The 24,334-nt window shown below is 48.3% G+C and overlaps 1 protein-coding gene across 6 annotated transcripts in view; it reads left to right on the top strand.

Moving 5' to 3' along the window:
* The window catches only part of PAQR5 (progestin and adipoQ receptor family member 5), an 81,395-nt gene that overhangs the window by 38,033 nt on the left and 19,028 nt on the right, over nt 1-24,334 (top strand). For 5 of the 6 annotated variants that reach the window (XM_039469246.2, XM_039469250.2, XM_039469248.2 and 2 more), the window contains exons 3-5: nt 6,831-6,997; nt 17,555-17,682; nt 21,750-21,955. In XM_039469246.2, coding sequence (XP_039325180.1) covers nt 6,947-6,997; nt 17,555-17,682; nt 21,750-21,955 — 385 coding nt within the window. In that variant the 5' untranslated portion in view covers nt 6,831-6,946. The remainder of the gene's footprint in view (nt 1-6,830; nt 6,998-17,554; nt 17,683-21,749; nt 21,956-24,334) is intronic. The other variant, XM_039469251.2, reaches the window with a different exon arrangement.

The raw sequence follows: 24,334 nt of genomic DNA, 5'->3' as shown, positions 1-24,334 counted from the left end.
CAAGCCATTTCCTATCTGAGGTTCTCAGGAGAAGAAGAGGCCAGGCACGGTGGCTCACACCTGTAATTCCAGAACTTTGGGAGTCCAAGGCAGGTAGATCATGAGGTCAGGAGATCGAGACCACCCTGGCCAACATGGTGAAACCCCGTTTCTACTAAAAATACAAAAATTAGCCGGGCGTGGTGGTGCATAAAGATAGAAGAATCCCTTGAACCCACAAGATGGAGGTTGCAGTGAGCCAAGATAGCACCACTGCACTCCAGTCTGGCAAGAGATCAAGACTCCATCTAAAAAAAAAAAAAAAAAAGGAAAAAGGGTGGGTTGAGCTAGTCCGTGCTTCTCAAAATAGCCGAGGGGGTGCGGTTTGCAGCAACAAGATGTATATAATATGTATTTTTTTCTGGAAGATTTGGAGAAAATAAATTTTTGTATTAAAACAACTATAAATCATGAAGCAGACTACAAAAAGCACATGCTTTTTTATGATACTTTTTTATTGTTGTAAAATATACAAAACATAAAATTGGTCATTCTAAGCACTTAAAAATGTATAATTCATTGGCATTGAGCGGCTACGAGAAACTCCTATCTCCACAACTTTCTCATCTTCCCAAATAGAAACCACATATCCCTTAAACACTAATTCCCCATCCCCTGCCCATCCTGCTGGCCCCCCGCCAGGCTGTCTTTACATACATGTCTCTATAAATTTACCTGTTCTAGGCACCTCATCTTAATGGATCATATATTTCTCGCTTTGTGTTGTCTGGCTTGTTTCATTTAATTTTTTCAAGCCTCAACCATGTTGAAACATGTGTTGGAATTCTATTCCTTTTTATTTTTTGAAACAGGATCTTGCTCTGTTGCTCAGGCTGGAGTGCAATGACGTGATCACAGCTCACAGTGGCCTTGAACTCCGGGGCTCAAGCAGTCCTCCCACCTCAGCCTCCAGAGTAGCTGAGATTACAGGCATGAACCACCACATGGGGCCTTTCATTGTTTCTTCAGACCGAGTGATATTTCGTTGTATGGATATACCACATTTTGTTTATCCATTCACCTGCTGATTCACCTGAGTATCTGGGCTTCCACCTTTTGGTTGTTATGAATGATGCTGCTATGAAAATTGATTTAGAGGCCGGGTGCGGTGGCTCACGCCTGTAATCCCAGCACTTTGGAGGCCGAGGCGGGTGGATCATGAGGTCAAGAGATTGAGACCATCCTGGTCAACATGGTGAAACCCCGTCTCTACTAAAAATACAAAAAATTAGCTGGGCATGGTGGCGCGTGCCTGTAATCCCAGCTACTCAGGAGGCTGAGGCAGGAGAATTGCCTGAACCCAGGAGGCGGAGGTTGCGGTGAGCCGAGATTGCACCATTGCACTCCAGCCTGGGTAACAAGAGCGAAACTCCCATCTCAAAAAAAAAAAAAAAAGGAAAATTGGTTTAGAAATACCTGCTTCAGGCTGTGCATGGTGGCTCATGCCTGTAATCCCAGTACTTTAGGAGGCCAAGGTAGGAGGATCACTTGAGCCCAGGAGTTCGAGACCAGGCTGGACGATATAGGGAGACCCCATCTCTACAAAAAATACAAAAATTAGACAGTGTGGTGGTGTCCATCTATGGCCCCAGCTACTTGGGAGGCTGAGGTGGGAGGATCACTTAATCCCAGGAGGTCAAGGCTGCGGTGAAGCACGCTAGCCTGGGTGACAAAGTGAGACCCTGTCAAGAAAAAAAATTGGTTTCAGCCCCTTTCACTTCTTTTGCGTATGTGCCTAGAAGTGAAATTGCTGGATTGTATGGTAGTTCTGTTTAACTTTTTGAGAAACTGGCGTGCTATTTTCCATAGCTGTTGCACCGTTTTACAGTCCCACCAGAAATGCATGAGTTTCCGTTTCTCCACACCCCTGCCAGTACTTACCTTCTGTGTTTTTGTTTGTTTTGTTTTTTGATAGTAGCCATCCTAATGGCTAGGAAGCGCTGTCCCATTATGGTTTAGAATTGCGCTTCCCTAATGACTAGCGGTGCTGAGAATCTTTTCATGTGCCTATTGGTGATTTTGTTTTTTTCTTTTGTATTGGCTGTTTGTATATTTTGGAAGACGTATCTGTTCAAACCATTCACCGATTTTTGAATTGGCTTGTTTGGAATTTTTTGTCAAGTTCTGGGAATTCTTTTTTTTTTTTTTGACATGGAGTTTCATTCTTGTTGCCCAGGCTGGAGTACAGTAGTGCGATCTTGACTAACTGCAACTTCTGCCTCCTGGGTTCAAGCGATTCTCCTGCCTCAGCCTCCTGAGCAGCTGGGATTACAGGCACGCACCACCACACCTGGCTAATTTTGTATTTTTAGTAGAGATAGGGTATTTTTAGTAGAGATGGGGTTTCACCATGTTGGCCAGGCTGGTCTCAATCTCGTGACCTTGTGATCGGCCTGCCTCTTCCTCCCAAAGTGCTGGGATCATAGGTGTGAGCCACCGTGCCTGGCCAAGTTCTGGACATTCTTTATACATTCTGGATATTAGTATCTTATAGACATCTGATTTGCAAATCTCCCATGCCATGGGCTGTGTTTTCACTCTCTTGATAGTATGCTTTGATGTATACAGGTTTTTCATTTTGATCACATGTTTTAAGGTAGGATAGAAGTCTGCAAGCAGCTGGGAACCCTGCTCCTGGGCTCTGTCTCCCTCCATCCTCCCCCAGGGTGCAATTCAGTCCTTAGTGGTGGTGAGGACTGCCAGGGCCTTCTGGTACAGTGATGGGATCAAGACTCTGCCTGGGTCACCTCTTGGGCTCTGTGCTGTTTTCTGTCCACATAAAGGAGGTTAGGCAGGAGTCCCATGGGAGGGAGAGGATCAGAAGCATGGCTCAGCCACCCAGTGTCTGCCTGAAGGCAGGACCTCCCCTTCACCTCTCACTCTGTTCTTCTCCAGCCATGCTTCGACCCCGCACCTCACAGCACTGGCTAAAGAAGCCAGCTCCTCCTGCCATACACAGGAGGTGTTCAGACCACTCTGAGGGTGAGCAGAATGGTGATGCTGGCTTCCTTCTCCCGACATCTCCTCACTGCCTTCTCACAAAACCTGAAACCCCTCTGTTACCCTTGCTTCTTTGGGTCAAATGTATGACCACTTGTCTGAAATGCCTTCAACAGAATCCAGACATACAGTGATGATCTAAACTGGATGACTTCTCAGGAGCTTCTGGGTCTCATGTTTCCATTGTAAAGCAAGCAAGGAGAAACTTCCTACCAAACAGAATTCTTTGCCTTTGCTATGAGTTGCCCAACTATGCATTAAGTATTTTGTTTTCCAATATATTTTTGGGGACCAAGGAAGTGGCATTACAGGTGGCTCTATCCAGAGTTTTTCATACTGAGGGTCGCTGTGTTCCTTTATTAGGATCATAGGCCGCCTGGGGAACACGGCGTAACTCTGGCCTTTCCCAGCGAATGCTTATTTGGGATCCTTTCAGAAAGCACCTGGCACAATCCAGAGAGAGGGAAAGAAATAGAGGCAAAAAAATGTAAAACAGATTGAGGTTTATTTACAGGAATACAGTCTTCCAGGTGCAAGTCTTGGTTTTGTGGTAAAAGAGCCTTTAAAGATCCCTGTAAAAAGTGAGTTCGCTGGGTACGGTGGCTCACACCTGTAATCTCAGCACTTTGGGAGGCTGAGGTGGGTGGATCACCTGAGGTCGGAAGTTCAAAAGAAAACCTATCTCTACAAAAAAAAAAAAAAAAAAAAAAAAGAAAGAAAGAAAAGAAAAAGGAAAAGAGCAGAGTAGTGAGTACAAAGAGAGTAATCATTGCCGATGGACCTAAGCCAATTGCTCATTCACAATGACTGTATTTCATCAACTAATTACAACATACACTTTTTTTGTGACATTTTAACAGCTCTGAAATCAGGATTCATTTCCCATCATGGTGCTTCATGATAAAATTAGCAGCATTTGTGTGTGTGTGTATGTGTGTGTGTGTGTGTGTGTGTGTGTGTGTTAGTGGTACACAAAAATAGCAGCATGACTTCCAACTGATAGGCAGTGTCTGAAGTTGATTGAAATACAGTCCTAGGCTCGTTTAGTATCCGCAGTTACCTGAGAACGAGAAGGGTGCCCACGATCTCAGCACCAGGTGGCACAGCACAATGAAAGCTTCAGGCTGAGTTCCACCGTGAATATCTGTTTATAAAAATTTTATTTATTTTTATTTTTTTGAGATGGAATCTCGTTCTGTCACCAGGTTGGAGTGCAGTGGCACAATCTCGGCTTACTGCAACCTCCCAGGTTCAAGTGATTCTCCAGTCTCAGCCTCCCAAGTAGCTTGGATTACAGGCACCCACAAGTAGGCAGAGAAACAATACAATGACCTAGCACACCCCAGCAAGCTACTCTTCCTCCTGAGTAGCTGGGACCACAGGCACATGCCACCATGCTTGGCTTATTTTTGTATATTTGGTAGAGACAGGGTTTCACCATGTTGCCCATGTTGCCCAGACTGGTCTTGAACTCTTTGACTCGAGCGATCCACCTGCCTTGGGCTCCCAAAGTGCTGAGATTACAAGTATGAGCCACCAGCCCGGCTACAGCAAGCTATTCTTTTAGGAACTCTTAGGCATAACTTGCTTGAAAGTTAACATGTGGCTGATGTGAAAAGCTGTCTTGTGGCATGCTTCAGCTGAACTTCTAGTTGTATTCAAACCATTGACTCTTTCCTAAAGGGCTCATCTGGGTTCATTCAGAGGAGCAGCCTCTTTGGGGTATACCATAGCTGTCACACAAGAGAGAGGTTACCTTCTCACTAATTCATATATCTCTAATTCCACTCATTCCTCCAAAGAAACAGCATTCACTCCGCTAATTAGCAAACCCTCTGATGTTGATTAAAAATAACCCCAACTGACCCAAAGCTGTACTCTCCAGAATGTGTGTGTGAGTTTACGATTTGTCTTTCAAATGCTAACTAACCACCCCCCCCTCCACCAGAGGTCTGTATTAAAACTAACATTTCCGTATCGTGCTATCTATGTGTATTTGAAAGCAAATTTCAGACAGCATAATAACAGCAAAGGAGTACCTGTGACTCGGGACACACTTTTCAGCAATTAGCATTAAACACCACTTTAAAACGTACAGCCTTCAAACAACTGTGTTGGTGGTGAGAGTATTTTTTAAGCAAACTGAGGCGACTCGAGAGTGGCTGTAGTTGTGAAGATCCTCTCGTTGATTTTGAATACACTTATTTCTATGAACTATGAGTGGAGGCTGGGTGCTGTGGCTCACGCCCGTAATCCCTGCATAAGGTGGAGGCGGGTGGATCACTTGAGCTCAGGACTTAGAGACCAGCCTGGCCAACATGGTGAAACCTCATTTCTGCCAAAAACTACAAAAATTAGCTGGTCATGATGGTATGCACCTAGAGCCCTAGCGACTTGGGAGCCTGAGGTGGGAGAATCTCTTGAACCTGAGAGGTGGAAGTTGCAGTGAGCCGAGATCATACCACAAGAAAGAAAGAAAGAAAGAAAGAAGAAAGTAAGGAAGGAAGGAAGGGAAGAAGGGAGGGAGGGAGGAAGGAAGGGAGAGAGGGAGGGAGGGAGGGAAGGAAGGAGGGAGGGAGGGAGGAAGGGAGGAAGGGAAGGGAAAGAGTATGCCAGTGAGTACCTTGGATTTATTTGCTTGGCTTGGTTCTTTTGTATGTCTCAAGGCAACCAAGCACCAGTCAGCTTTCTGGAAGAGTTGCTTCTCTTTCTATGATCTGGGCCAGCTCCTGGTCCTCTTCTGCCCACTGGCTGGATACAGACTTAAGATCCCACTCTCTGTCCAGGGGCAGCCTCTGGTAGAGTGGAGGGTGAGCAGCCCAGCTCTCCCACCGTGGTGCAGCCTTGGGAAAGTTACTCCACCCTTCCCACCTTCATGTGTAACATGACAAGACTGGGTGACCTCTGAGGCCCTTTCCAGCTCTGCATTTTTTTTTTTTTTTTTTTTTGAGACAGAGTCTTGCCGTGTTGCCCAGGCTGAAGTGCAGCCTTGACTTCCTGAGCTCAAGTGATCCCACTTCAGTCCACCCTTGAGTAGCTGGGACTACAACACCATGTCCAGCCAATTTTTAAATTTTTTTTGTAGAAACAAGGTCTCACTATATTGCCCAGGCTGGTCTTGAACTCTGGAGCTCAACTGATCCTCCCACTTCAGTCTCCCAAATTTCTGCAATTACAGGCATGAGCCACCAAATCTGGCCTTAGCTCTGCAATTTTATGATAACTGTCTTAGTTCATCTGGCATGCTGTCACAAAATACCTGAGACTGGGGAATTTATAAACGACAGAAATGTATTGGTAATAGCTCTGGAGGCTGGGAGGTCCAAGGTCATGGTGCCAGCAGATTCCCGGTCTGGTGAGGGCCCATTCCTCAGAGATGTCTCCCTCTGTGTGTCCTCACATGGAGAAAGGAATGAACAAGCTCCGTCAGACCTCTTTTATATGAGCCCCAATCCCACTTATAAGGGCAGAGTCTCTGTGACCTAGTCACTTCCCAAAAGCCCTGCTCCTTATCACCACATTAGAGATTAGGTTTTGACATATGAATTTTGGGGAGACACAAACATTCAGGCCATGATAATCACCCATATTATTATTTAATTACCTCCGTCCAGCACTCTTGGAGTGGATGACTCTGCAGTCTGATCGTTTTGCTGTTTTTAAGGAAGCTTGATCTTGTGCCATCATGTATATGTAGCGAGCATATGTTCAATAGTTAAACAAGCTGACTGTCCCGCTCCAGCTGGAGTTAGGCTGAAACTGACTGATTTCTTCATGCTGTCCTCTTTCAGGGAAGCAGCACAGCACCAACTAGGCAGAGACACCCCCAGGCCATGACAGCTCTTTGAGTGAGGCCTGGTAACAGGGAGGTGCTGTCACCCACTGGCCTGTCCAATCCAGCTCCAAGATGCTAAGCCTGAAGCTCCCCAGGCTGTTTAGCATAGACCAGATACCCCAGGTATGTGCTCCATTTATTAAGATGGTTCATTTCCAGGGTGTGACCAGGGCTCTGCAACGGGGGACTGCTGTCTTCACCTAGTCTGATCTGTACAGACCCATTCTCTTCAAGGATCCCCTCCCACACTTCCTTGGGGGATATTACAGCCTCCTACTGCCCCCACCCACCTTGAAATGGAAGTGGCCCCAAAATCGTTTAAGTTGTAACCCTTCCTTGCGACATCTGTGTTTTATCCAGAAGCAAAGTCATTACTGAAATTCAAGCTGAAGAGATGAAGCCAGCAGCAATTGGCTGGGTAGGAGGTTTATTTTTTTTTAGGAGTCTCCTATGGGTGCTTGAAAGCAGGCTGTGGGCAAAGGCACCCAGGGCTGGGCTCTGCCTGTCCCTGTTACTTGCAGGAAGCCCAGGCCAGTTCTGCACTGGGGAGATGGGGAAGGTTGTTGAATGGGCCTTAGCACTGCCATTTAGTGGACTCATGGGCCTGGGAGCTCATAGGCAGGTATCCTGAAATACATGAGACTTATTGCCTGCTTTAGTAAGCCACAGGTGAGTCTGGCTGTGTGCTTCCAAGAACCGGTGCACTTCCTCCTTCCCTTGCAAAGGAAACAGCATTACGTTGCACCCCTTTGTTGATGTCAAATTTCCTTCCTTTTTGACTAAGAAGAGTGGGTGTTATTTCACAGTGGGGGGTTTCATTGGGAAGACATGACAGAGTGCAGGAGAGCCCCTTTCTACTTGGCTGGTGGCCAAGCACTTATGACTTGCCCCAGAAAAATAATTCCTAAATAAACTCAACATCACCAATGGAAGGTTGAGGGGGAAACTGGCAAACCCAAAGCCTGTGAAGCCCAGTGATTCCAGGAAGATGGTGGGGGGAAAACCGTAAGTGAGGCACAGCTGTTTGGTGGGGTGAGCTGAGGAATGTGGCAACTGATACGCAAGCTACACGTGTGGCCAGCTCCAATGACACTGGGCAGAGCGCCTGCCTCTGCTCTCACAGGGTCATCACCTTCTCTTCCTGGGGCACTTTGCTAGTTGGTTCTATCCACAGAGCATTAGCAGCTGTGATTAGTGGGTATACAGTGTGATTCTTGAATTTATCTCCTCATGAAATTTGCATTGACTGCCTACCATGTGCAAGGGATTCAGAGAATAATTACATACAAATCCTGTCCTTGCATGGCTCATGTGTTGGTCAGGAAGATGTTTAAATGTGCACAAGAAATTTTCCTAAAGTAGGTTGGGGTCTATCTTAAGACAGTGTGACTGTTTCAGAGAAGGGACTGTTCACTTCCATCATGGGGGAGTGTGTTAGTCCATTCTCACACTGCTGTAAAGAACTGCCTGAGACTGGGTAGTTTATAAAGAAAAGAGGTTTAATTGACTCACGGTTCTCATGGCTGGGGAGACCTCAGGTTAACTTACAATCATGAGGGAAGTGGCATGTCTTACATAGCAGCAGGCGAGACGGAGAGAGAGGGTGATGTAAAGGAGGAACAGCCAGACACTTAAAGAACCATCAGATCTTGTGAGAACTCACAGTTTGGGGGACACAAACCCCACGATCCAATAACCTCCCACCATGTGGGGATTGTGGGAATGACAATTCAAGATGAGATTTGGGTGGGGATGCAGAGCCAAATTATATCAGGGAGGAAGGGATCAGGGAAGGTTTCCATGAAGTGGGTGATCTGTAAGACAGATTTTGAGGGGTGGACAGGATTGTGGAGATGGGGAGAACATTCCAGGCGGAAGGAGCAGTGTGAGCAAAGGCCCGGAGATGGGAGGTGACGGGACAGGTGGTGATGGGTGGGGGGTGGGGAGCCTCCTGTGGGTAGGGGTTATGGGAGTCTGCTTAGACATCTTTGTGGACATTTTGGTCAGGGTTGGGCTCAGAGTATGTCCCCAGGAAGGAAGTGAAGGGGCCAGAGTGGTATTGGTAGGTCCTTTGGGTAACCTGCTGGGAATCTGAATGCATGGAGATCCTGAATGTCAGGGCTGGACAACCCTAACAGAGGCTAAGGGAGAAAGATGAACAGGTCCTCTCTGTCCAGTTTTTTGTACATTATGGGGATGATAATATCTTTTAGTGAAATGGCACTAGCTAGAGGCAGAAAGCCAACACCACCCCTTGCAACCACTATTTGCTTCAAAATCTTCCTTGGGCTCCAGCATCCACTATTGGGTTTTTGGGCATCATGCCCAGGGTTTATGAAGCCATAGAGAAAATACAGTGCCTCTACCTGGAGGGTAGTTTCACCTGAGGATTTGGGGCAAAGAAAGACATTCAATAGTATTAAAAGAGATGTGGTCAGGTGCGGTGGCTCACACCTGTCATCCTAGCACTTTGGGAGGCCGAGGTGGGTGGATCACCTGAGGTTGGAAGTTCAAGACCAGCCTCACCAACAGAGAGAAACCCTGTCTCTACTAAAGGTAAAAAGTTAGCTGGACATGGTGGTATATGCCTGTAATGCCAGCTACTCAGGAGACTGAGGCAGGAGAATCGCTTGAACCCAGGAGACGGAGGTTGTGGTGAGCTGAGATCATGCCATTGCACTCCAGCCTGGGTAACAGGAGTGAAACTCCATCTCAAAAAATAAAAATAAAAATAAAACAGATGCATGTGTATTAAAGAAGAAATACACACTTTACGTGAGTATTTAAAATAGGAGACTTCGTACAATTGTTAAAACTTACCTTTGGTGGGCTCTAGGGGTTCCAGTACCTGGTTTTTGGAGGGGCCTCCAGCAAGCTAATCTCTCTACTTCAGCAAAAATCTGTAAAATGGGAATGACAATAATGACTGCCTGTTGGGGTTGTGAGAATTAAATCAGATAACCCAAGTGTAGTGCCTGGCACGTGGTGAACAGTCAATAATGCTGGTTGTCATTATTCCCATTCTCTCCTAGGCTCTCTAGAGCACTTGAGGGGTAGAGCACGCTGGCAGGAGACTTCAGAAGCCCTGTCCACAGACTCAAACCCTGGCTCCCTGGACTGGTATTCACCATCTTCACCAACCTGACCCCTCCCCACCTCTTCCACCACGTCCCATCCACAGACCCTTTCTCTTTATTCTCCTCAGCAGATGCAACCTTCACTTGTCGTGATTTCTGTTTAAAGAAGGCTTTCCTCTGCCCACCCTGTGCTCCCCTTTCTAGCTTCCTTCTTTATGGAGTGACAGGTGGCTGCTCCTTCAGCTGTTGGTTGGACCTCTGCAGGCTGCTCTGTTCAGCTGCCTCTCCTTTTGTGTAGCAGCCAGCTGTGTGGCCTGGGCCACTTCACTACCCTGTCTGGGCCTCAGCCATCAATAGGGGATGGTGTGTCCACCTCCCTGCATCATCAGAGTTGTAATCCTTGGTGCGTTCCTGGCTGATAGATTGTTCATGGAAAAGGGCAGTTTCTCTCTTGCTTCAGAAGGCAGAACTTGTGTGCATGCCTCACAATATTTAGTCTTCCTTGTGTTCAAAACTAGACCTGGGTACATTAGAGCAGGCGTCCCCAAACTTTTTACACAGGGGGCCAGTTCACTGTCCCTCAGACCATTGGAGGGCCACCACATACTGTGCTCTTCTCACTGACCACCAGTGAAAGAGGTGCCCCTTCCTGAAGTGCGGCTGGGGGCCGGATAAATGGCCTCAGGGGGCCGCATGTGGCCCGCGGGACCATAGTTTGGGGACGCTTGGTAACCTAACATATTCACTGGTTCTGGCAATTAGGATGTGAGCATCTTTGGGGAGCCATTATTCTGCCTTCTGCAGACTTACCAAACATGTTACACTGTTATCACAAGCTTGCCCATGGCAGCTTTTGAAATCAATGCCTAAAACTGAAGATAGGTTTTCTACTTCTTAAAGACTGCATTTTTAGAACAAATGTAAATCTGACGGAATTACTCTGTTATATCAACTTTCTTAATTTCTTCTTCTGTAGATCAATACTGTCTATAATGCTAGTCATTCAATGGGACTTTTCTTCCCTCATACTCACTGACTTGAGTCTTATTTACTTCCTTTTTTTTTGAGACGGAGTCTCACTTTGTTGACCAGGCTGGAGTGTAATGGCACAATCTCAGCTCACTACAACCTCTGCCTCCCAGTTCAAGCGATTCTCCTACTTCAGCCTCCAGAGTAGCTGGTACCTCAGGCGCCTGCCACCATGTCTGACTAGTTTTTGTAGTTTTAGTAGAGACGGGGTTTCACCATGTTGGCCAGGCCGGTCTCGAACTCCTGACCTCAAGTGATCTGCCCACCTCAGCCTCCCAAAGTGCTGAGATTTCAGGTGTGACCCACTGTGCCCAGCACTATTTACTTTTAAAAAGCATTTTGTGTATCATTTTTTTTCACTTTATTGTCCATTGTCCATTAAATTATTAATATCCTTTGGTTCCTCCATCCCTGACATCGATCGTTTATTTCATTACTTTTTATCCATCTTGCATGTTTGGCCAGTAGAGACTTACCATTGTCTTCTGCAAATATTGTGCTGCATGTACAAAAAGCATTCTTATGCTTGACTGAACATTGGACACATTGGTTTTTTTTTTTAAAAATCACACCCAGTGTTGTAAATTGGCATTTTCCTGTAATTGCCTTGTACCAACAATGCTTGGCTATTGATTAAGCCTATTTAAAGTTCTAGTAATTGCATGTGTGTGGTGTGCCAGTGTTGTTTTATGCTCTTTTAATTGAGAGCCTAAGTATTTCTCTCCTGTGGGAACCTAGCATGGTCCCGCAGGAGACGTGGCATATTGTTCAGCCTAAGGCCTGGTGCACTGCAGGTACTCAGCAAAGGACAGGTTACAATTGCCACAGGTTACAAGGCTGGGCATGGTGGCTCATGCATGTAATCCCAGCACTTTGAGAGGCTGAAGCAGGTGGATCACCTGAGGTCAGGGGTTTGACACCAGCCTGACCAACATGGATGAAACCCCGTCTCTACTAAAAATACAAAAATGTAGCTGGGTGTGGTGGCACGTGCCTGTGGTCCCAGCTACTTGGGAGGCTGAGGCACGAGAATCACTTGAATCCAGGAGGTGGAGGCTGCAGTGAGCTGAGATCGCACCACTGCACTCCAGCCTGGGTAACAGAGTGAGACTCTGTCTCAAAATAAAAATAATAATAATAATAATTGCCGCAGCAGTGCATGGCCTTCCCTTTTTCCCTCCCATTCTTCCACTGCCCTCTGCCAGCAAACACCTCACCAGACTCCCCACTGGCCTCTAATCATTCCCTGTCCTGGTTTTCCCTGTCACCTTGTCCCTCTGACATAGAGGGAACTTCCTCTTCTGTAGGAACTGGGTTCTGGGCAGGGAGGTGACAGCATGATGCTGGGGTGGGAGTCTGGCTTTGAAACCAGAGGCAGTTGCAGCATCAGCAGGCCCTGGGAGCTGATTAGAACTGCAGACTCTCGCCTCAGCCACCACGCTGCAGTAAGATGCCCAGGTGGCCTGCAGATACCTGCAGAAGAAAGTTCGGGAGGCACTGGCTTGCATAACCTCACCGCTTGTATTAGTTTGCTAGGGCTGCCATAACAAGAAGTGATCTAAACAACAGAAAGTTATTTTCTTGCAGTTCTGGAGACTGAAAGGTGTTCCAGATCAAGGTGTGGATGGGTGGTTTCCTCCGAAGCCTCTCTCCTTGGCTCACAGATGGCCCACTCTTGCTGCCCCTGCACGGGGTCACCACTCTGTGGGTGCTTATCCCTGGTGTCTCTCTGTGAATTGAAAATTTCCCCTTCTTGTCAGGGACACCAGGCAGACTGGATTAGGGCCCACCCTGATGGCCTCTTGAAAGACTTTGTCTCTGAATGCAGTTGCATCTGAGGTACTGGGGGTTAGGACTTTAACTGAACAGATGAATTTTGCGGAGGACACAGTTCCCTCCCAGATTTAGTTCATAACGGCACTGTAACAAAGAAGAAGCTAAGGCTCAGAGAAGTATGTCACAGTCCAAAATCACAGTCCAGGCCAGGGGATAAGGGTTTTTATCTCCTGACAGAGCCCTCCCCAGGGGCAGTGCACAGAGGACAGGGGATGGAATCTGTTGTCTGAATTTAGGTTTCAGCTTTGCTTCTGTTACTTTTAAGAACTTGAATAACTGCCCTAACCTCTCCTGGCCTCAGTTTCCATTTCTGTGAAATGGGGACAGTGAAAGGTTCTTCCTCACAAGCTGGCGGTGAGGATTCAGTGAGCAGGAAATGCAGAATTCAGGCTAATAATGCCTGAGGCCCCCTGGTCCCACTCTGCCTCTTCTCCTTCCCTGCTATCAAAATCTGCTCTTATTTACAGCTGGCCAAAAATGCCCAGTTATTTTCCCCAGATGGTTTGCCGTTTAATAGCTAGAAAAACCGAAGGCTTGAAACTGTCACGGTGAAATTACAGGCATCGGTTAGCAGGTGCATGCAAGTCTTGGTCATGCAAGCAGGCTTTCCGGGATGCTGAGCCTGAGGCAGGAACTGAAAGGGAAAGCTTGCTGATGTGCCCTTACAGTCCGAGTTCCTGGAGGTTCTCACTTCTAAATAACAGGCTGCATATGATTTGATTTCATTTCAGTCTGAATTGCCCAGCCTGCAACTAGGGATGCAAGGTGGGGTCCTACAGATCAGTTCTGCTGTGCAAATAAGCAGGAACCTGCTTAGAAATGAGGCCAAGCTACAAATTGTTGAGGAAATGATTGCAGTTTTCCTTTGGGGTCAAACTGGGTTTGGAATACAAAATTGTTTTCAAATATTTAGTTTATCGTTTCGATGTACCATGCGTTCTATGAAGTCCTGCTCTTTGCAAAGCACTTTGCTAAGGCTAGAGTGGGAAGACGGAGAGAATGTTCATCCTTTCCTGTGCTCACAGGAGCTCAGAGCCAGAGTGCAACTAAGAACTAGTAATGGGGTTCAGTAGACAGAGGTTCAGGCTGGGGAGGGCAGGGACACGCCAGTCTTCTTATTTTAAGCTGCAACATCACTGTCTTGGGACAGAGGGACTCCTTTTATTATTCTTTATCCATTTGCCTTTTTTTTTTTTTTTTTTTTTGGAAAGGCCGCTTTAAATCCTGCCCCTCTTGCACGGCCAATACTGGCTTTCCCATTTCTGTCTGGGGTCAGCAGAGCAGGTCAGATGGAGGCAGGTTCTTTTAATCTGGACCCAGCCCTGGCTTTGGTGGCAAAATATTCTCCCTAAGTCCGGGGCCAGATTCCTAAATGAAGTCAAGTTGTCCAGTGTATGGATTTCCCTTGTGTTCCTCACCAGCTTTTGACAACATCCATCCCCCCCAGTTTTGCCTGCCAGAATGCCGGGACCCGCAGAGACAAGGGAAATAGTCACAACCTCAGTGGTCTTTTCCTCCAGCTGGTACTCCGCCACTGCCGCTGTGGCTGTCACGGGGTCTGTGCTCTCCTGCAGCCCTGCCTGGCCTCCTCCCTGCAGGCGACTGCCCCACATGCCCAGTGCTCTGAAATGTTTCTGCTCTCACTGGCCCCTTGTCACAAAAGTCTCTTGATTTATAGGATCTGCTAGCCTAATTCATATGAAAGAGTGAATAATGATTGATGGAGTCTACGTTGTAAGCAGTGGCCAGTGCTTTAATTAATAATTATGAAACAACAACTTAAAAGGAACAGAGAAAGAAGCTTGAAAGGTAGAAGGATGGACCCAGTGTGGGAGCTGTTATTTCTGCTAGAGGGCCTTCCGAATCCCGCCAAACACGCGCCATCCTCATCTACAAAGATCAAAGGCTGAAGGCCACTGGCCTGTTTGCTCCTTGTCATCAGCCTTGGTGGGGTGGAAATCTGCAAGTCAAGATTCCTGCTGCCCATTATAGGAATCCGTCCACCATAAACCGGGGACATCAGCAGAATTGAATGGTGAACCAAAAACTGGAACAAATCGCTTTAATTACCTAAGACCCAAACCTAATTCACAGTATTTCTTCATTGGACCATGAACCAACTTCATTATGTGCCCTCGTCCTAGATGACCAGTTTAACCCAGAACTGAACTAAGGGCTCTCTAAAACTTGGAGCTACTGCTGGAAGGGAATGTCCCGATCATTCAGCTAGCCAAGCCCTCTCATTTTACACGGAGGCCCTGAGAGGTGTGGCCCAGGGCCTTGGCTTCACTTAAATGCTTCACTCTTCTCAAGGCCACGTGGCACCCCAGGGGTCCAGATTTGATTCATTACTCTGGCAGCCCCTCACCTTCTGCATTGCTCCATGTGACTGCTTGACTTGGAACCCCCCAAAATAGCACAAGGCTGGGCACAGTGGCTCACACCTTTAATCCCAGCACTTTAGGAGGCCAAGATGGGAGAATCACTTGAGCCCAGGAGTTCAAGATGAGTCTGGGCAACATAGCGAGACCCTGTCTCTAAAAAAAATTTTAAAGATTAGGCCTGGCTCGGCTCACGCCTGTAATCCCAGCCCTTTGAAGATCACGTTAGGTCAGGAGTTAGAGACCAGTCTGGGCAACTGGGTAAAACCCTGTCTCTACTAGTAACACAAAAAATTAGCCGGGGTGTGGTGGTGTGTACCTGTAATCCCAGCTACTCGAGAGGCTGAGGCAGAAGAATCGCTTGTACCTGGAAGGCAGAGGTTTCAGTGAGCAGAGATCACGCCACTGCACTCCAGCCTGGGCGAAAGAGAGAGATTCTGTCTCAAAAAAAAAAAAAAAAAAAAAATAGCTGACTATGGTGGCACTCCTGTAGTTTCAGCTACTCAGGTGACTAAGGTGGGAGGATCATTTGAGCCCAGGAGTTTGAGTAAGCCATGATTGCACTGCTGCACTCCAGCCTGGGCTTCAGATCAAGATCCTGTTTCAAAAAAAAAAAAAAAAAAGAGAGAGAGAGAGATAGCACAAACTCTGGTATTATATATTTCATTTTTTTAAACAGCAAACCTCTCTTAAACTAAAAAATTGGCACCCCCAAATGAGAGATGGGTGGCTAGATTGAAGTTCCTCTAACTTCCTCTCACAGCCTTAGAAATTCAAAGAAGAGACTTTACGATTTATTGTGACTTGATTTATGCTGTGATTACTAATATTATCATTATTAGTATTTGCTTCAATTATCCTACTCATTTATAATTTACCTTTCTTTCTTTTTTTTAACAGAGTTTTGCTCTTTTTTGCTCAGGCTGGAGTGTAATGGTGCCATCTTGGCTCACTGCAACCTCCGCCTCTTGGGTTCAAGCAATTCTCCTATCTCAGCCTCCTGAGTAGCTGAGATTACAGGCTCATGCCACCACACCGGGCTAATTTTGTATTTTTAGTAGAGACAGGGTTTCACCACGTTTTTCAGGCTGGTCTTGAACCCCTAACCCCATGATAGGCCTGCCTTGGCCTCCCAAAGTGCTGGGATTGCAGGTGTGAGCCACTGCGCCTGGCCTTATAATTTACCTTTCAAAGGTTATGGCGTCATTTATCTAAATCAGTGGTCCTTACCTGGAGATGACTTTCGTCCCCAGGGGACATCTGGCAATATCTGGAGATGTTTCTGGTTGTCACAACTTGGGTGGGTAAGCTGCCGACAGTGTGAGCCAGTGGTGTCTAGCAGATAGAGGCCATGGATGCTGGGAAAGGATGCCCAGGTTGACCCCACAACGAACAATTACCTGGCCCAAAGTGTCAATAGTGTCAGACTTGAGAACCCTTGGTCTGAATCAACACCCAACGGGACAAAATGTCTCCTGTAATCTTGCTACCTCAACGAATTAAACCCTTCACTTTTCTATGTTTCTCCCAACCTCTGCACCATGGTGTAAACTTAAAATTCCTAAGCTCTTGTCATCGTGGCAGGAATACAGTTTAAATTCCACTTTTCTTCACTTATGATTGTATCCTGGGCTGCTGTCCCTCTGGCCTCATTGTCTTCTCACTTACCACTGTTAGTGGATGGAATACAATACTCCAGGCGGGTCGATAGCCCGTGTTTCACCTGAGCAGTCCAGATTTCTCAGTGGGGGTGTTTTTCAGGGGGGACTCACCAAGTGGGCTGCATGGGGGTGGGGCGGCTTGAGCGGCCCTGCTGTGGGCAGCCGCCTCCTCTTCCTGCAGCCCAGGCATCAGCATCATGGTCCTCATCATCAAAAGCCCTTTATGAAGCACCTTGCTGAATATACGCTGGCACCGGGGGCATCTTCTGCAGAGTTCTTCCCCCCAGCCCCGACCTGCAGGGTTGCCAGCTCAGACAGACAGCATCTATGTCAGCTCACCAAAAAGGCGTCCAGAAACCGGGCTCTAGGCCCCAGGCAGAGGGTGCAAAAACGGATTATTAGGCAAGATTCATGCCAAGGGTAAGTTTGGCAGGGGATGCAAAGGCAGGCTGGATTCCCAAAGGGAGCCTGGCCCTTGAATTCTCTCCTCCAGCTGGCTGGAGGCTTCTTGGAGGGCTTGGGATTTTTAGAAGCCACTGTAAGGGAAGGAGAGAGTGAGGGGAACAGCTTAGCGGGTCAAGGGCTTGTGATCAAGCGTTGCAGGCACGCGGTGCACAGCCTGTAAGAAGATGTTTCTCCGGAGACCTTCGTGCCCCCTCTGGTCTGATCTCAGTGTTCTTTTCCTTGCCTCCGCAGGTGTTCCATGAACAAGGCATCCTGTTTGGCTACCGCCATCCACAGAGTTCTGCCACGGCCTGCATCCTCAGTCTCTTCCAAATGACCAATGAGACTCTCAACATTTGGACTCACTTGCTGCCTTTCTGGTACCTTCCTACCCCTTCGACCGGCCTCTCTCCTCCAAGAGTCCTGGAGACCAGGGAGGTTTTTTTTGTGTGTGTGTTTTTTTCTTTTAATGGAGTTTGCTCTTGTTGCCCAGGCTGGAGTACAGTGGCGCGATCTCAGCTCACCGCAAATGATTTTCCTGCCTCAGCCTCCTGAGTAGTTGGGATTACAGGCATGCGCCACCATACCAGCTAATTTTGCATTTTTAGTAGAGACGGGGTTTCTCTGTGTCCGGCTGGTCTCAAACTCCCGATCTCAGGTGATCCACCTGCCTCTGCCTCCAAAAGTGCCGGGATTACAGGTGTGAGCCACCGTGCCTGGCCGACCAGGGCGTCTTAAAACACAGCTAGTGTTGTGAGGGCTGAGATTCGGTGCTGGGATTTGGGGATGCCCCCACGGTACACGAGGGTGAAGGGAGTGTGTGACAGAGGGAAGAAACATTGGGTGTGTCACTGCGATGACCTAATTTAAGGAATGGATTGTGGTAGGATTTGAGGGGAAATCTCGAAAGCACCTCAGTCCTTCCCTGCTCTGGTGCCGGATTTAATAGCATTTACCTTCACCTCCTTCAGTCCTGGAAACTTTCCCAGTCTTCCGGGAGCCCTGGTTAAAATGTCACTAGTTTGAGCAAGTCAACCTCTCTAAGCTTCACATTTCAGTTGTGATGGTCCACACCTCCCCAGGTGTTGCCATGAGGGTTTGGGAAGAAAACATTGGTAGGGGCACCTGGCACAGAGCTGGTGCAGGTTCCTAGCCCTTCTGGGAACCACGGTAATCAGGAGAAACTTGGTCAGGCAGCCTGTAGATGGAGCCAGCTAAGAGCAAAGCTCTGGGAAGCCTGTACATAGAAATGGGAGTTGCCAGGGAAGCGAAGGGGAGCCTTGCTGGCAAAGGTGGGGGCTGAAAGCCAGTGTCACACATTGCACCCTTTGCTTAATGCGTGGAGGATGGAGACAGGGTCAAAGCACCAAATCACAGTGGATCCGAAGTGGAAGAACTAGGAGGCCATTCAAGCCACTGTCCCACTCGGACCACCATTGGTTGATACAGACACAGCAGAGAGAAGGGGTGGCTTCCTTATGTCATGCAGGGGAGCTGTGGCACAGGCTGGTCTCCGGACTCCCTCCAGTCATGTTGAGAAGATATTTGGAGTGTGCAGCGAGTGGAGATGGGCCCATGCCTCCCCCACAGGGACAGTCAGCCTGAGTAGAAGTCAGAAGACAGACCCAGGGCCAGAATGTAGGGGCAGGCTGTTTGGTTCCAGCAGCCAGCCCAGTGGAGAGGGGAGAAAGCTCAGTCTGGTGTGAAGTTCAAGGAGGTGGGAGGGGGTTAGAAAGACTGCCTTAAAATATTTGATAGGCTGGCCAGGTGCGGTGGCTCACACCTGTAATCCCAGCTCTTTGGGAGCCTGAGGTGGGCGGATCACAAAATCAGGAGTTCGAGATCAGCCTGACCAACATAGTGAAACCCCGTCTCTATTAAAAATACAAAAATTAGCAAGGCATGGTGGCACATGTCTGTAGTCCCAACTACTCTGGAGGCTGAGGCAGGAGAATCGCTTGAACCTGGGAAGCGGAGTTTGTGACCAGCTGAGATTGAGCCACTGCATTCCAGCCTGGGCAACAGAGTAAGACTCTGCCTCAAAAAAAAAAAAAAAAAAAAGAAAAAAAAAAAAGAAAAGAAAAATATTTGATAGGCTTGTTTTCTGTGATCCTAGTGGAGAGAACTAAGGACAATCAAATGGAGATAGATTCCAGGGGGACGGGTTTAAGCCAGTGAAGGAGAACTTTCCAGCCCTTAGAGCTGCCTTGGGAGGTAATGAGCCCCCATCCCTGGAAACATGCAAGCTGAGAATCACTAGGGGATTTGGACTAGACATACATAAAGGCTGAAGAATCACTAAAGGATTGGACTAGATATATATAAGGGCTCTCTTCTTACTTCACTTGCCCATTCCCAGCATACTGCCTAATTAAAAAAGAACCCCCCACATCCCCAGCACGTGGTATTCCCCCAAAGTGATCTATAAAGGAGCATGGCAGCCCTGGGCTTGCAGACTGGGCAGGGGGTGCAGCACAGCCCTGCTCCAGCGGCCGTTTGTCATTTTTTAAAGTACACATGCTTATAAATTAGAATCCTGCAGAAGGGAATAGAGTCAGGCTCTGCCACTGGCCCCTGGTTCTCCTCCCTGGAGTGGCCGGGGGACCTGCCTCCTGTGTGACCTCCTGGAGCTTTTCCGGGGAACCAGGAGGATCTGTGCTCTGAGTGTCCCCAGCATCTACCTCTTTCCCTGCTGCTCTCCCCTTATTTCCCTCCCTTGGAGATCTCACTCTGTCAGCAGCTGCAATCTACATGTCTCCTGGATTTTGGAACATCTGCCTGGATGTTCCATTCCATTTTCTGGATGAATCACGGTTGATTTAGGCTGTTTTGAGATGTGAGCTGCTTCAAAGAGTGCCAGCCTGTCCATCCCTGCTTGTGGGTCTTGCTTTTCATACATGGATTCCTGTAAGGTGATTTTTTTGCTGTTTTACAGCTGAGCCAAGCTGGCCGAGCCACGTTCCCCTTACCCCCAGCACTGCCTGGCACATCTCTGCACCAGGCTCTCAGAGATGATCCTGACTGAGCAACAGAGAGTAGCAGGAAGGACTTGGGAAGGTTTGGATCAAGAAGCCCTAAGGAAATGGAACCACTGAAAAACTGAAATGACTAAAGGCTACGTTTTGAGAAACAGCAAATAGCTTAAGCTTTACTTCTGCTAGGACAAAAATAAAAAGACCACAAGCGTAGCTGGAAGGATTTAGCAATACTCCTTCAGTTTCTGTATATGAAAAAGCTCTGTAGAGTCTCCTCCCTTGGAGGAGTTAGTGGGAAAGGGAGCCAACAATTTAGGAGTGGTTTGTGGAAGTGGGGTGCTCTGCCTGCGGGACCTCACGCGTGGATTTTAGGTCAGGCAGATCCGATGAAGAATTGTGAAGTGTCTCCGCATGGAGATCTAGGCTCTGTTGAGCATCAGCTATGGGCCTAGCTACTCAGAAAAGTGACAGCTATGGGACTAGCTACTCAGAAAAGTGACTGTACTCTTTTTTTTTTTGAGACCGAGTTTCGCTCTTGTTGCCCAGGCTGGAGTGCAATGGCGCAATCTCGGCTCACCGCAACCTCCGCCTCCTGGGCTCAGGCAATTCTCCTGCCTCAGCCTCCTGAGTAGCTGGGATTACAGGCACGTGCCACCATGCCCAGCTAATTTTTTGTATTTTTAGTAGAGACGGGGTTTCACCATGTTGACCAGGATGGTCTCGATCTCTTGACCTCGTGATCCACCCGTCTCGGCCTCCCAAAGTGCTGGGATTACAGGCTTGAGCCACCGCGCCGGGCCGACTGTACTCTTAATGGAGGAACAGCATGGAGGAGGAGGGAGAAAATCGCTCTCTAAGGCCCCACCTGGGGCATTGCTTCTACTTGAGGAGCCTTTCTACAAGGGGGACATAGACAAACTACATCGAGCAAAGACAAACCACAGGGATGGTGGTAATGCCAAATTTACATCCTGTGAGGAGTGGCTAAAGGAACTGGATTTATTTAATGTGAAATTCAAGGAGGTGGGAGGGAGTTAGAAAGACTACCTTAAAATATTTGATAGGCTTGTTTTCTATAATCCTGGTGGAGAGAACTAAGGCCAATCAAATGGAGATGGGTTCCAGGGGAACAGATTTGAGCCAGTGAAGGAGAACTTTCCAGCCCTCAGAGCTGCCTTGGGAGGTAATGAGCCCCCCATCCCTGGAAGCATGCAAGCTGAGGCTGGAGACTCATTAGGGGATTGGACTAGATATACATAAGGGCTCTCTTCTTACTTCACCTGCCCATTCCCAACGTCCAGCCTCCCAATTAAATAAGGACCTCTCCGCTACCTCCCTGGCACGTGGTATTTCCCCAAAGTGAGAAGACAAGGAAATTGGTCATGGTGGGGAGGGGGAATGGAGACAGAAGATAGGTGAGGAACTAAAAGGAACTCCCATCACAGAGGATGAGTGGGCCCTCTGTGTTCCAGGTTCTTTGCGTGGAGGTTTGTGACTGCACTGTACGTGACAGACGTCAAGAATGACAGCTACTCCTGGCCCATGCTTGTGTACATGTGCACCAGCTGCGTGTATCCACTTGTGTCCAGCTGTGCACACACCTTCAGCTCTATGTCCAAGAATGCCCGGCACATATGCTACTTCCTGGACTATGGTGCCGTCAACCTCTTCGGCCTGGGTAGGTGAGGCCCTGCTCTTGCTTTCTCTCCCCTGCAACCGAGGTGTTTGTCCCTTCTGTGAGCTAGAGTCACCAGAAGGATTCGATGAGTTTGCAGAAGAGCCCAGGGAATGCCAGTTCTCCTGTCCAGGTTCCCGATGGGTGTTTTATAAGAAACTATGCTGCTAAATATTTAGCCACTGGCTCCTTGGGGATAACAGCCCCGATCTGCCGTGTTTGCCAATTTCTGTGGTATAAATCTTCCCACCATGGCCAGCTTCAACCTACCAACGCGACGTCACAGAACACAGGGGTGGGAAGAGACACGTGCAGCACACCATTACAGAAATTCCACCGTGCAGATACAGTAGATGTAGTCATTGAGTGCTCAGTACTTTTGTTAATTTGATTTATTTAATGCAAGTTCATGTAATTTAATTTTTAATGATGGCTGTGTTTTGCTCCCAGCTCTCTCAGTTCAGAATGAGCTGACTCCAGTACATCAATGCTGGTATCTGTCATGCGAGGCAGAGGAGGAGGGTGAGGTCATGAGCCTCGCATGTCCAGAGGCTTAGAGCAATCAGAGAGGTGCTCAGAGTGCGTGGGAATAGAGCAGCGGCCTAAGCCAGAGAAACTGTGTGCTGACAGCCTCAACTTCCTTACCTCTCTCTCTCTCTCTTTTTTTTTTTCCCTTCTCCTGATTATACTGACTTTTTCTTTAACTATGATGCTCCCTCCTCTGGCCACCTCTTCTCTCCTCCCTTTGTGGGCATGCATCCATTCCCAAGGATGCGAGTTCTAGATTCTTCCTCCAGATCCCACTCTAGGTGAGAAAACCAATTATTGTCTTCCTTGCCCAAGACGTTGTCCATGAGAAGCCTACCTCCATCCTCTTTCTTCATATACACATACTCACACTCACACAAACACACATGCAGTGACACATACATACAGTGCACTACACATACATATACACACACACACCACACACACAATACACTCACATGCGCACACACACTCAGACACTTCACACACATCACACACCACATGTACTCACACACTGACACACACATACACACACCACATACAATACACTCACATACACATACACCACATACACACCACTCACATGCACACACACCACACACTGACACATATAATACATACACTCACACCACAGACAATACACTCACATGCGCACATACACACATCACACACCACACACACATCACACACACCACATACATACTTACACACATACACTCACAGACACACAGGCTCACTCACATACACTCTCACACACATGCACACACACTTTCCCACTTCATTGCCAACTCCTCAGTGCTCTGCTGTCCAGTCCCCAGCATTCACCAGACCTTGCCCCTTCGCCCATGAGCCAGGGTCACCCTCAGGCTTTGATGGGTTTGCAGAAGAGAGCAGGGAAGGTGTGTGCCCTGTCCAGGGTCCCGGCCTCCTGACCGCCGGGATTGCTGTGATTGCCCCTCTTTCTCTGTCTCCTGCCACGTCCCTCCCTCCCTCCGGGGGGTCCTCCCACCCTCCGCTGGGCTGGCTCCCCTCCTCTGCTTTCCGGCATACATGGGTGGAGAGGCTCAGAAGCGGTTCTCTGACCTCTCCTCTCATGCAATCCAGCCCCCTGGGGATCTCTGTGCCTAACACATCTCTCCCCACCTCTGGAGAAACCCCATCTCCCGTGTAAACCTCCTACCTGAGGTCCATACCACCTGGAGCCGGGAGACCAGAACCGTAACTCCTCCCGCCCCTGCCCCCACACCTGCTACCCCTCTGCATGTCCAACCTGACTGATGGCTGCGCCCCTACTCATTCTCCCGAGTCAGAAGTCTGACTAATCCTCGGGGTCCCCTTCCTCTCACTCCCTGCCCCCATCCACCCTCTGGCCAATTGGTTATCAAGGCCAGGTGACTTCTCTCCTACCTGCTGTAAGCAGCACTGCACCCTTGTCTTGACTCAGGCCTCTCACCTGCCCGGTTATCACAGCCCCCTCCACCTCACCTGGTCCCTGAAGGCTTCAACGACACTTTCTACCACCTCACCCTCCACCGACAGGGCGACTTCTCATTGGAAGCATTCCAGGCTCCTTCGAGGGGCGGCTTTTTGGCCCTCGGTCACCCGCCCCAGGCTTGTTTTGATAACTGTGGGCATTTCTGGAGTAATTGCTGCATGGCCCCTCTGAAAAGAACAGTGATCGCCTCTGCTCTTCCAAATACATGCTTCATTCAGCAAACGGGTCTCTAGAAGGTCCTTAGGCAACCCTTCTCTCACAAACACCAAAACCGTTACACAGCACAACACTCAGCCTCTCAGCTGGCCTGCCCCCTGGCTGTGATATGACATCGTCATCTCAGCAAGGGCCCTCCCTCC

The sequence above is a fragment of the Saimiri boliviensis genome, chromosome 2 (assembly GCF_048565385.1).
Source record: "Saimiri boliviensis isolate mSaiBol1 chromosome 2, mSaiBol1.pri, whole genome shotgun sequence".
Taxonomy (NCBI): domain Eukaryota; kingdom Metazoa; phylum Chordata; class Mammalia; order Primates; family Cebidae; genus Saimiri; species Saimiri boliviensis.
The sequence above is the reverse complement of the archived record's forward strand: the minus strand, read 5'-3'. Positions and strand labels throughout refer to the sequence as shown.